Source organism: Trichosurus vulpecula, chromosome 3 (genome assembly GCF_011100635.1).
Source record: "Trichosurus vulpecula isolate mTriVul1 chromosome 3, mTriVul1.pri, whole genome shotgun sequence".
Classification (NCBI taxonomy): domain Eukaryota; kingdom Metazoa; phylum Chordata; class Mammalia; order Diprotodontia; family Phalangeridae; genus Trichosurus; species Trichosurus vulpecula.
Window position 1 is genome coordinate 369,054,125 of NC_050575.1, and position 12,134 is coordinate 369,066,258.

At 37.7% G+C, this 12,134-nt stretch overlaps 1 protein-coding gene across 1 annotated transcript in view; it reads right to left on the reverse strand.

Moving 5' to 3' along the window:
* The window catches only part of CDH8 (cadherin 8), a 365,426-nt gene that overhangs the window by 210,301 nt on the left and 142,991 nt on the right, over positions 1-12,134 (reverse strand). Inside the window, exons 5-6 of the mRNA XM_036750041.1 lie at positions 7,036-7,223; positions 3,638-3,891 (exon numbers count right to left, since the gene is read on the reverse strand). Coding sequence (XP_036605936.1) covers positions 3,638-3,891; positions 7,036-7,223 — 442 coding nt within the window. The remainder of the gene's footprint in view (positions 1-3,637; positions 3,892-7,035; positions 7,224-12,134) is intronic.

Below are 12,134 nucleotides of genomic sequence, written 5' to 3' on the forward strand. Positions count from 1 at the left end.
ACACCCTTCCTAGAAGCAATGAAAAAGTTGAAATGTTTAGAATCCCAGAACTAACTGTAAAGGATAGTAGGTACATGGGAGCATAGGTAGGCATGGATAGATGGCCAGGGAACAGATATAGTAGGTAATAGAGGCTCCCACCCATCACAACAGCAGGGCTCAGGTTTGACTTCCAGGCATGGAGGGATTAAGTCTCCCAAGCTTGGTTTTATTCAAGAGAATATCAATTTCTTCCTCAGAAACAAGTTGGCTTCTTGACAGACTTCATCACTGAACCCAGATGGAGGGACAAGAGGGAGCCTGTGGGCCCATACAGCCAATGGGCCAGCTGCTACTCTTCTGAAATGGCTGTCATTCCTAAATTCTAGGCTCACCTCTTCATTTCTGGTATTGTAGAACTTCTGTAAGGAGGCAGCTAGGCTGTCCCTGGCAGCATTTAGGGCAGAAATGTGCTATTTTTCCTCTCCTTGTATAGTTTAAGCTAATCTACCATTACTTATGAAAAGCCGTAGATGAAATGATAGAAACTACAATAATCCAATGTCAAAACCCTAACTGTATTTGGCTTATTAGGCTATTATGTATGCAGTTGTTACAAATGAAATATCTCTTTTCATTTATTGCTCTCAAAATGTAATTTTTAATTAAAAACATATATTAAGCTAGCATTTGAATTAGAGATTTGATGGGGGACTAGCTGTTATCATTTGATAATCAATAACCTAGAAAATTATGGATCATTTCAAAGTGGAAACTGCTTCATAAAGGCATATTTCCCAAGGGAAAAATGGGGAAGTCATGCCTTCTTGTCACAGCACATATTTTTTCCCCTGAAAGCATTATTAAAAATACAAGATGTTACTGGTATCTCCATGTGCGTTACAGAAAAGACACATTGCATCTCCAAGGCAGCCTGGACAGTAGGGAATGTAATGTGGCATATGCTCTGATAAGTATATATTTCTTATTGAATGACAAAGTAAATATTTGCATAAAAGATGAATACATTTTTGTCAGCGTGTAAAATACTGCTGTCCTGGAGCTACAATAACTCAAATCTACTTCTTTTTTTCTTCTCTCCCCTCCCCCACCAACAATTTTTCCCTGAATATGTATGTCCTCCAGATAAAGCAAGGTTAAATTGCTGCCTTTTTTGATTCTGACAGACAGTTTGGGAACTGTGAATTGCACTGGCTAGTTGGAAAATTCAGCTTTGCACAAAAATTAACTGATTGTGCATAGAGAGGAAAATATAATCTATCTGAGACAATATAGAAAACCAAGACAATAAATAACAGCCTGTGAATCACTTCTCTCCTTCACACTTGTTCTATGGAGCCATATTACATTTAATTTGATCCCAAACTGAAATTTTGGAGCTATGTTGTTTAAATGATACCATAACATTTCCCCCCTCTCTTTATTTCTTGGTTGAGACTGGAGTAAATGAAAAGAAATGGGGAAATGAGGCTGTTGCTTCCCCCTCTCTTTCTCTCCTCCCCTCCTCCCTCCCTTAATTCAGCTTCCATTCATTTGGTGAAACATTCAAAGGGGACAGAGAAGGTTTACATACATAATCAGTACATCTCTCAATTTTTATATGTGTAATTTAGGGGAGGGAAGAAAAGGAGAAGGTCCTATAAATTAAAGTCACTGAGGGGTAGGAAGTCTGTATTTGTTCTCATCTCAGCACTCTATCTCAGTGACCTTGAAAGACTGACTGTGTAGCCCTCTAATCAATCAGATAAGGAATACCAACAGAGTTTCCTTCACTAGTTGTCTTCTCTACTATTTGTCATCACTCCTTCATAAGCATACATACACACATATGTGTGTGTATATATAAATATCTGTATATATGTCAAATGAGGGTAACTATGATGCCCACAATACACCAGATTTCTTTAAGGCTGAAAATGGGTTAAGGAGGTCTAACCTTACCCTCCTGACCAACATGCCATTCCCCAAATGAGGATTTATCCATTCCGAGAGAATGATATTCTGCTGAAAAGTTCATTTATCTCCCTGTGATATGATCTTATGATCAAAGTTCTAGAGTTCCAGAGGATTTCAGTGACCATCTAATCCAACTTCCTCATCTTCTAGATGACAAAGAACAAACTAGGCTCAAGGAGGTTAAGCCACTAGCCAGAGGCAATAAGCCATGGAATCAAGTTTTGAACCTAATAATAGTTATCATTTACACTGTGCTTTAAGGTGTTCTTTACAAATAATATCTCATTTTATCCTCACAATAACCCTGGGAGATAGGCTCTATTATGATTCCTATTTTACAGGTGAAGAAATTAAGCAGACAGAAGTCAAGTTACTTGTCCTGGGTCATACACTGAAGCTGAATTTGTACTCAAGTCTTCCTGACTCCAAGACTGCCACTCTAACCATTGGACTACCTAGCTGAACAAGTCTCCTGACAGTAAAACAGAGGTCTTTTCATGTTTGTTAAGTGCCTTGGAGGCACTGGAGAATAAAATAACAACTACCACCATAACAGACTTATTTTCAAACAAGATGGTCCCACCATAAAAGTTTGGTGGACTTGTCTTTGTCCAAGCTCATGGTTTACCAGCAGACTAGTCAACTCAGTTTTTATTTCCGTGGGAAATCATTCACTATCACAGCCTTTACCACTTTGCTGGGATGTGAGAAAGTAGTCAGTATTTTAAAACTGAGGTGAATAAATAAAAAAGCCAAGTAGACTGCTGGCTACAGTTTTCTGGAGTCAGGGAATTAAGAGGAGATTGGGCTTTTAAACTTGTATACAAAGCAACTGGCATTGGAGTTAGGCATGAGCTGCTATCTATTTTGTAGTTTAACCTGTAAAATTCTTTGAAAAGATATCCTTCCTTCTAGGTATTTTTTTTTAATACCTAAAAAAATCTCTAAGACAATATTTGAAATCCACACTCAAACACATCATTAGCCAACCCTTCACCCCTGGAGACCAGTGAGCAAGTTATAGATTTTCAGTGTTCTTTGGGAAGAAATCTATTTAGTTAGCATACCTGTCCTGTCATATGGGCAACTGGCAAAGGGAAAAAGACATGTACAAACTGGGGGAGGGCCAGAGGGAAGAAAAATTGAGCTTCATTTTTAGAAAACCCAAATGAAAGATTATTTCCCATTCTCAGAAGTCCAAGGTAAGAAAGTATAAATGAAGGAAATTTTTGCAAACACACACAATGGTGTCTACCCTATGGCACCATTCCAGAAATGCTAACCAATCAGAATCATCCAGCTAGAGATCAGAAGATTACTTAAGAGTCAAATAGAGAAATGAGAGAGGGGCCTCCTGAGTGGTTAGGCCCTGCTGTCTCATGCCTCCACTTTCTTATATTTAATTCACTATAACTGTCAAAAGAGGAGAGACAACGAAATGCTTTTTGCTTTTCTATTGTTAAAAACAAATAAACAGAACAACAAGAACAAGTGAACTCAGCCAGGCTGTATAAGCATTTGCAACTCTGCTTTTTCGAAGGTGGGGAAAAAATGTCACAATTTAGCATAATCTGGGGAGAAGGCACAGATTCTAACATCACTTCACTCTATGCAAATATACTCAGTATGCTGACCAAACAAACAAACAAACTTTGCAGTACTAACTTTAAAGAAGAAATACCTTATAGGACTGGAAGAGACATCAGGGTCACGCGCAGTCACCTGACCAATCACGGAGTTAATGGCGGCATTTTCATGGACTTCCAGAAGATAAGTAGGTGATGAGAAGACAGGAGGCTCATCAGCATCCTCCACTACAATTTTTACTGTAGCTGTATCCTTGAACGGTCCCCTGCTGCTGAAGCGAGGATCAATATGAACATTGGCTGCTTCTACCTTCAGTGTATAGGATTTTTTGGTCTCAAAGTCCAGGGGCTGTTAAGAATGACAAAGATGAATGTCTCTCACTAATGACCACAGAAGCAAGAACAAATGAATATAATGCTGATGGATGAAAGTTATGTGCATTTAAACACATTCAGTGAGCTTTAATGCAATTGCTTCCCATTCCCCAGGATCCAACCTGTAAATTTTATAGGCATTTATTGATATCTGTTTATTATACAGGCTCAGTGAAAGCAATCTCCTATTGTTTTGTTTTGTTTTCCTCTTTTCCAGGGAAATTCACAAAATATTCTTCGTCATGAATTGCACCATCAAAATTTCACTTTGGATCCATAATAAAATTTTACTAGTGTTGATGTGACCTGCATACTAATCACACATTTAATCGGTCCTCTGCTAGTAGGAGATAAGGAGGCATCGCACACCATCTCTATCTGGGAAGAATATTTTATTATTTCTACAACAGCGTGTGAAATGGAAAGGGCCAGAAATAACCACTGTTTAGTCTAAAGAGACATTATAAAGCAGAATTTAACACAAATCCCAATAAAAAAAGTGTGCTTTAAAAAAATGTTTCCAAAGAATTCTTGCACCATTAATCAGGAGACAGTTTATTTTTCTCAGGATTTCCTTGAAAGCATTCTATTCTGTTGTTTGTACTATATAAACAGGCATCCTTATGAAGAGATGTATGTATGTGTATATGTGTTGGTATGTTTGTTTTTTAAGTAGACACCTGAAGACAAGAAAGAGGATGGTATAAATAGACTATTGCTTATACCTTTCCCATCCTTTTAGAAGCCACCTGAAGCTGCCTCATTGCATCACTACTGATAAAATTTTGGTCATTCATATTTCATATCTTTAAAAATCACAGAATCATAGCTAATGAAGGCACTGGGTAAGAAAAAAACTTCCTTGAATAAATCCATATTAGAACTTGACACAACACACATCTGCATCTGCATCATCACAATACCATTCTCTGCATCTCATAATAATTTCAAATTTCAAGGACACAAATTTGGGATGTCTCAAAAAAGGTAGTAAGATTTGCATTACAATTTCTCATAAAAAACAGAAGTTACGATGTTCGAGGTAGGATAAAAATGGGAACATGAACAGAAATTATCAAACTCTTTCAGAAAGTCTGTGAAAGCTTAAATATACATTCTTACTTTGAAAAATTTGTGTTGATTTTTGTATTTGAAGTGTTCTCTAATGGGACTTTGCTCTTTTGCAAAATTTTCTAGTAAACAAGCCAAGCACACTCACTTTTCTTGCCTTTTCTGAAATTACTAGCACTTGTACCTATGAATAGATTATTCAACATCAGCATATCCACAATTTGCCAATCATACCTACTGTACCTATTTTGTACTTTCAGATTCTCTGCAGACACTAATGGGTCTCAGGATTTGGTGATTATATATATGTATATGTATATGTATACACCTATACACGCATACATATACATATATACACATATACACGCATACATGTACAAATATACATATACATACACGCATACACACAAACATATATGTGTATGTGTGTATATATGTTACACACTTAATTCTTGCTCATCATAACTACAATTTGCCCAGTGACACTCTAATGACATGTGAATTTCCAATGGTGGAAAAGAAATCTACTGCTTTTTGTAAATAACACTCCCTACAAACTGCTCACTGAAATACTACTGTAACCCAGAAGTGACTGGTGGTGCAGAGACAAATATTCATAGTGACAATTTGAGGGCTTTTGAGTTTATGAATAACCCTGAAGGGAGTGGGAGCAAAAGGTTAATTGCTTTAGTTCATAAAAAAGAGTCTCATAGTATCCAATGGATAACTAATAATAACAATGAAAATGACATGGGGGGCCCTTAGCACCTTTTTCTCCCATAGAGATATGTGTTGGTTGGTCAACAGTGGATTTGAATATCCCTTTATCACCTTCTATTTCAAACATAAGCCACCTTTATACACCTTTTCATCACTATTCATTTCTTAGTAGTAGACACAAACAAGGCTTTTGGTGCTCAGAGCCCCTAGTCCCCCAAAACAGTCCTGCTGTGTTTTAAAGCTACCCCACACTAATCAACCAGCTATTTTTAGGCTGCTAAATTACATAAACACTTTGGTGTGTAGTAATCACTGCATAATTAAAATCTGAGGGATCAGTATTAAAAATGCTTCCATTTTTAATATAGGGAAGCATCTGAAGCCAATTGGCTGCAAATACTTCATCACATTGTGCCTTAAGTTACTTTCATTCATCTATCTGACAAATGGAAATTAAGAGGAGACAAGGCTGTGGCTCATTATAGTGTGGGATCTTCTACTCACTGGGTCATTAGGTGCACCTACCAGTGAATGATTGAGAAGGTGAGGAGTGTGTTAGTGGGGCATGATGGAGAGCTTTTGTGGCAGGAATTGAGGTAGGTATTAGATTAGATGGGTTCAAAACTCTCTTCCAACTCTGAAAGTTAATGGTTCTATGATTCCTTCCTCTAGAGGACATAGAGAAAAATTGTGAGTGCAAATGCCCTGGGCTGGGTATCAGAAAACCTGACTAGCTCTGGTTTTTCTGCTGATGATCTCAATGGCTTTGTACAAGTTTTTAGACGTCTCTGGGCTTTCCTTATATGCAAAAGGAGATAGTTGGACCAAATAAGTTCTCAATACCTGTCTCCCTCTAAAATACTATATGTTTCAGAGTTTCAACCACACTCGTATATAGTATCACTCAATAAACTGCTGCTTTCTAAAATATGGGTTTATACTATTATAGTCAAAATGGTTATTTAATAAGTATTTAATAAATTAAAAATAATTTAATAAATATTTGAACCTTGGTTAAAACATATATGCTGAAGGCAGGACTGTACAAAGTCATCCAGATGGGAAATGCAGTAACATGTGTGAGGAAAAGCAAGAAGGTTAAATTTTAGAGTACATAAAAGGAAGTAATCTATAAGTCTATATAGATTGGAGCCTACATACCAAAAAGACTTCACCAAACAAAGTTATCCTATAATGTTCATACTGTCCTTTCTCTGTCCTTTAACAAATCAGCATTACAAAAACGTGTTTTTAACATGATCAATTTTTTTGGAACACAATCAATTTCTTAATATGAAATCTGTTCAAATTCTTAATTATACTTTACCTTTCTCAGCCTAATAATTCCATCTTGGGCCTGGGCATCTGAAGTGATTTCAAACAGAGCTGTCCCATCGCCATCGATGATGTCATAAGATGACCTGGCATTCTCACCAATATCCTGGTCATTTGCTTTTACTCTTCCTATTGCAGTACCGAGAACAACATCTTCAGGTACTGAGAAGTGATACAAACCTTAAAAACAAGGGGAAAACACTAACCATTAAATCAGGTTGCAACTCTCCTATCATACTTTTCCCTCTTTCCTGACCTCCTTGGGTGGATGGATGGGATATCAGACATAAACAAACCATATTTATTCGAGCTATGTACTTAGAGCAGCATAATATGGGAATACTTGGCTGATTCTGTGTGAATGCTCCTCTTCTCTCTTGCTATATTATCCCTTCTACTGCCTGCGGGGATGTTTAGTGTTGCCAAACATAAAATATTAAGCTATTTTCGGCACAGAAAGATGCAATGTGTGACACACTGCAAGGCACTTTTGAACTTACCTTTGTATTTACAGACTTGTAGCCCATTTTTGATAAAATCCAATTACTAAACTTCTGCTGTGCCCTCCAGCAAGCTATTCAGATACATGAAAGATTTCTCTTGTTACTAAAGTCCTCACCGCTCTGATGACCACACACCCTGCCTTCAAACCTCTCTAGACAGAATACAATTATAGTGTGTATTTATTCTTCTGTGGGGTAGAAAACTGTCTAATTAGTGGAGATTCAGGAGTCCTCCCATTCATATTTCAAAAGATACAATAACTACTTCAGACCACGAATTACTGTGTTCATTGGTTTGCCAAGGACATCTTAATGCCAATGAAAACCCAGCTTACAGGCTATAACATCCAGAAAGGAAAACTCAGCAAAGTATTACCTGAGATCCAGTCCTGGCTTTGACTAGAAATATCTGTGTGCTCCTAAGGCAGTTCTTTTCTTTCTCTGAGCCTCAATTTCCCCATCTGCCAAATGAGGTGACTGAACCAGTTAACCTCAGAGGTATTTTTCAGCTTGGCCACTCTTTAATTGTATTTCTCATTTCACTTGATCATATGAGTTTGTGGCCATTGTTGTTTTTGTTAAAATGGAATTTGTCTCCTATATCCTTTCTCGTCCATTTAAAGTTAATCCTTTTCCTTCCTACCCACCACTTTCACCCTCTGCCTCCACGTACACAAAAACAGAAACACGTGCCACTATGTCCCTTAGGCAGTGGGACTAGAGGAAGAAAACAAAGATTATTCTCTATTTTCAAATAATTTTAATTGAGAGTCTGTTATTGGTACACAGAAGATAATGTCTAACTAATATTTTCCAAATCCTTAATAAGTGATCTAATTGAGGAATCTAGAATAGTACAGTTGACAGAGTGCTAATCTTAAAGTCCGGAAGACATGAATTTGAATCCTATTTCAGACATTTACTAGCTCTGTGACCCTCAGCAAATCACTCAACCCCTCAGGATCCATTCCCTTATTTGTAAAATAGGAGCAATAATAGAACCTACCACATAGGATTGTGGTAAGAATCAAATTTCATCTACACACACACACACACACACACGCACACATAAATGTGTGTATGTGTGTATATATGTATGCGTATGTGCATATTTATAACCCTAAGGCTCTATGTAACATCCTATTATTAGACTAGTAACATAGCTCTCTAAATTTTGGACAGCATTTTCACATAAATCCTTTCAATTCAATTCAGCAAACATCTATTAAATGCCTATTAAATGCCAGGCTGGAGAAGGAAATGGCAAACCACTCCAGTATCTTTGCCAAGAAAACCCCATGGACAGTACTGACATGGTCCATGGGGTCACAAAGAATCGGACATGACTGAATGATTGAACCAATGACAAATGTGCCAGGCATTATGCTAAGTGCTGGGGGTACAAAAAGAGGCAAAAGACAATCCCAGCTCTGAAGGATTTTATAATCTAATGGGAGAGACAGCATGCAAACAAATATATACAAAGAAAAGCATATACAGGATAAATAGGAAATAATCAATAAAGAGAAAGCATTGGAAAGAAGAGGAGTTAGGGAAGGCTTCCTATAGAAGGTAGGATTTAGCTGGGACTTAAAGGAAGCCAGGGATGTCACTAATTGGAGTGGAGGAAAGAGAGTATTCCAGACATAAGGGTCAGAGAAATTTGAACTTCACAATACCCCTGTGGGTTGGTGCTAGAATTATCCCAACTTTCCAGGTGAAAGAACTGAGACTTTAAAATGTTAGAACTCGTCCCAAGGTCCTGCATCTATTAAGCTTCAGAGGTGGGATTTTCCCCTAGAGCTTCCCAGTTTCAAATCCAGCATTCCAACCACTATGGCTCCCTGACTCTGATTCTAAGGAAATTCTCACCCCAGCTCAGGGTAGACCCAATCTCATTCAGGTATGATTTTAATTAAGACATATCAAGGGAACACACTGTGATACTCCTAGAGCTGCTATGGAAATCTTTAAGAGATATTGCAAATGGCACCTTCTGAACCTGTTATTTTCCTTTTTTCTCTGCATCAATGTTAGTATATTTGATATTGATTTCTTCTAACAAAAGGAGTGAGTTTAACCTAATGTGCCATTACTGAATACAAACAGTAATTTTCTGAGGAAGAAGAGCTGCTAATTAGAGCATTAACTACATTGGCAACCTTAAATGGTAAGTCAGAAAGTGGAAAGGGAGGGAGTCTCCAATTCAAACCTCACTCAAAGCATTCATCAAAGCCAGTCTACTATTAGAAAACAGGTTTTCATTTGAGAACAGGTTCAGATTCATCAACATTGCCCCTTCATTCTTTCTCTACTTGAATTTCCATAGAGGGATAATTGTCTTTTGGCATTATTAGGGTTTGTGCCATTTTGATTTGAGGGGCAGCCAAACATTTGTCCTGATTGAATTAACTAGTAGCCACACAAGCCATATTTACATTTACCCTTATTAGTACTTAGCCTGAAAAATATAATTTAGACATCATTAAAGAATTTCTTCCCCCAATCCCCACCAAAAAATCCCCCCAAAATTCAGAAGCATGAGGATTATGAAGCAAATATCCTTTACTGGGGGCAATAAATAAATAAATAAATGTGTATTCCTAAATAAAGGAGCTCTCTTCCCATTATCTTCTCCCTAGCTAGATTTGACTGAAATAACACAGTTTCAAGGTCTACAAACATTTCATTGTATCCAGAATTTATCACTGAACAATGTTTTGTTGACTACCGGATTTAAAAGGTCCCTTTGGACACTAAACATTTAGTTGACACTGGACAGTGCATTCTGATAAAACTTTGTGTAATTGCTAAGGGATCTGTGTTGAAAGACCTACTTTCTATTCTATGCTTGAATCTACTTTCAGTCCCAGAGTGAGCAAAAAGCTGTCTCTCTGCTTGTATACTTGTTCACGATAGCCCCAAAATGACTTTGGTTTTCCCCTGCTGCTGCATCGTGATTCATACACACCTTATCATGCATTAGTTTATCCAAGTAAAAGGAAGCATTGAGAATTCCTGACAGAGATGGGTAAAAAGCATCTAAGTTTTAACCTATCAAGAAAGGTAAAGTTGTAGAAGCAGTATCAAGAGGAAACCCAAGAAATTCAGGGCAGAGATAGAGAGAAAGAAGAAAGATGGTGAGAAAGATATGAAAGGATCCAGAAAACAAATTACTATTTTGCCCAGGGATGGTGCAAACCGCCCTGCACTGCCATTGTACCTCAAATCTGTTTAGGAGGTAATCAATCATCTCTCTTCACTTCTCACCCTTTCTGCTGGAATGGACATAGGTGACTGGCTAGTGTGAGTGATGATTTAATGAAGGGGCCAAGCTTCTTCAAGAAGCTGGATGACCCTCACTAAGTCATTTCACAGGCACTGAAGCTGTGGCAGGCAGCTTTTTACTGGGAAGAGCACTGCCCAACTATCCAGGAAAACAGGGTTCCAGTTCAACCTTGAATGAATCATTTTCCTATGTTTCCCCCCCAAAAAATGCAAAATTCTTCCTTAAGCTCTAGATGGAGCCTCATTCTTTTGGCTTAAGACTTTTCCTTATTAAAATGTAGGTAGGGGTGACCCAGTTTTTTCATCTATCAAATCAGGGCGATGAATGGTATTATCATTAAGCTCCCTTCTGGCTCAAACATTTTAAGGAAAGCTCACTAAATTTAAAACTAGATCTGAGCTTATGTATGTTTTTTTTATCACTGCAAAGCATTATGGTAATAGGCAAGTCATTGAAACTCTCAGCCTCAGTTGCTTCAACTGCCAAAGAAGGAAAATAGCATTTAATTGTACAAGTGAGTCTTCAAGGTTGGTATGAGGAAAGCAGGTTTAAAATTGCAAAGCATGGTAGAAATATGAGTCAGTTTACATGCTACATATTCAATTGTTTCTAATAAAGATAGCCATCAAGAACCGAGCTAAGGCTCCTGGATCCCCTCTGTCTTTGTGCCAGCACTAAGAAACAGGGACCTGTGCTTATATAGTATACTAATGGTTTAGTGAAAATGAGAAGTCCAGTTGTAGATCATTATTCACTCTGTTTGGGGGAGGCAGACTCATCATTGTAATGACCCTGAAAAAGGTGTAAAGTCATTGTACTTTGGCTTTGGCCCCATCCAACTGTGTCTTTTTTTCCTTCTCCATTAGCCCCCTTTCAGTTGTCCATTAGAGTACCACAGTCCTAGGGATGAAGGGGATGCTACAGGCTATCTATAAAATGACCTCTTTTTACAGATGAGCAAACAGATCTAGGGCAATTAACATGTCCAAAGTCATATAGGAAACTTAAGAGGAAAGAATTATCATAAGTCCTCATACTTAACCTCTGATTCCTGTTAATCCTTCTTCTCAAGAACTCATTCAAACAAAAATGTCCATGTTTGCTAAGGTTTAAAGTGTTATTCTTCTCTACACAGACCTGAATTTTAACAGGGAACAAAGTGTTAAGCCAAAAGAATGAGGCTCAAATGGTAGGTACTGGAAGGTCCCATTAGAGCAGAGAGGAGTTGTTTGTTTGAGGGAGGGAGAGGAGATGGGGGTGGTACAAAGCTTAGCCTTCCCAGTATTCCTGAAATCACAA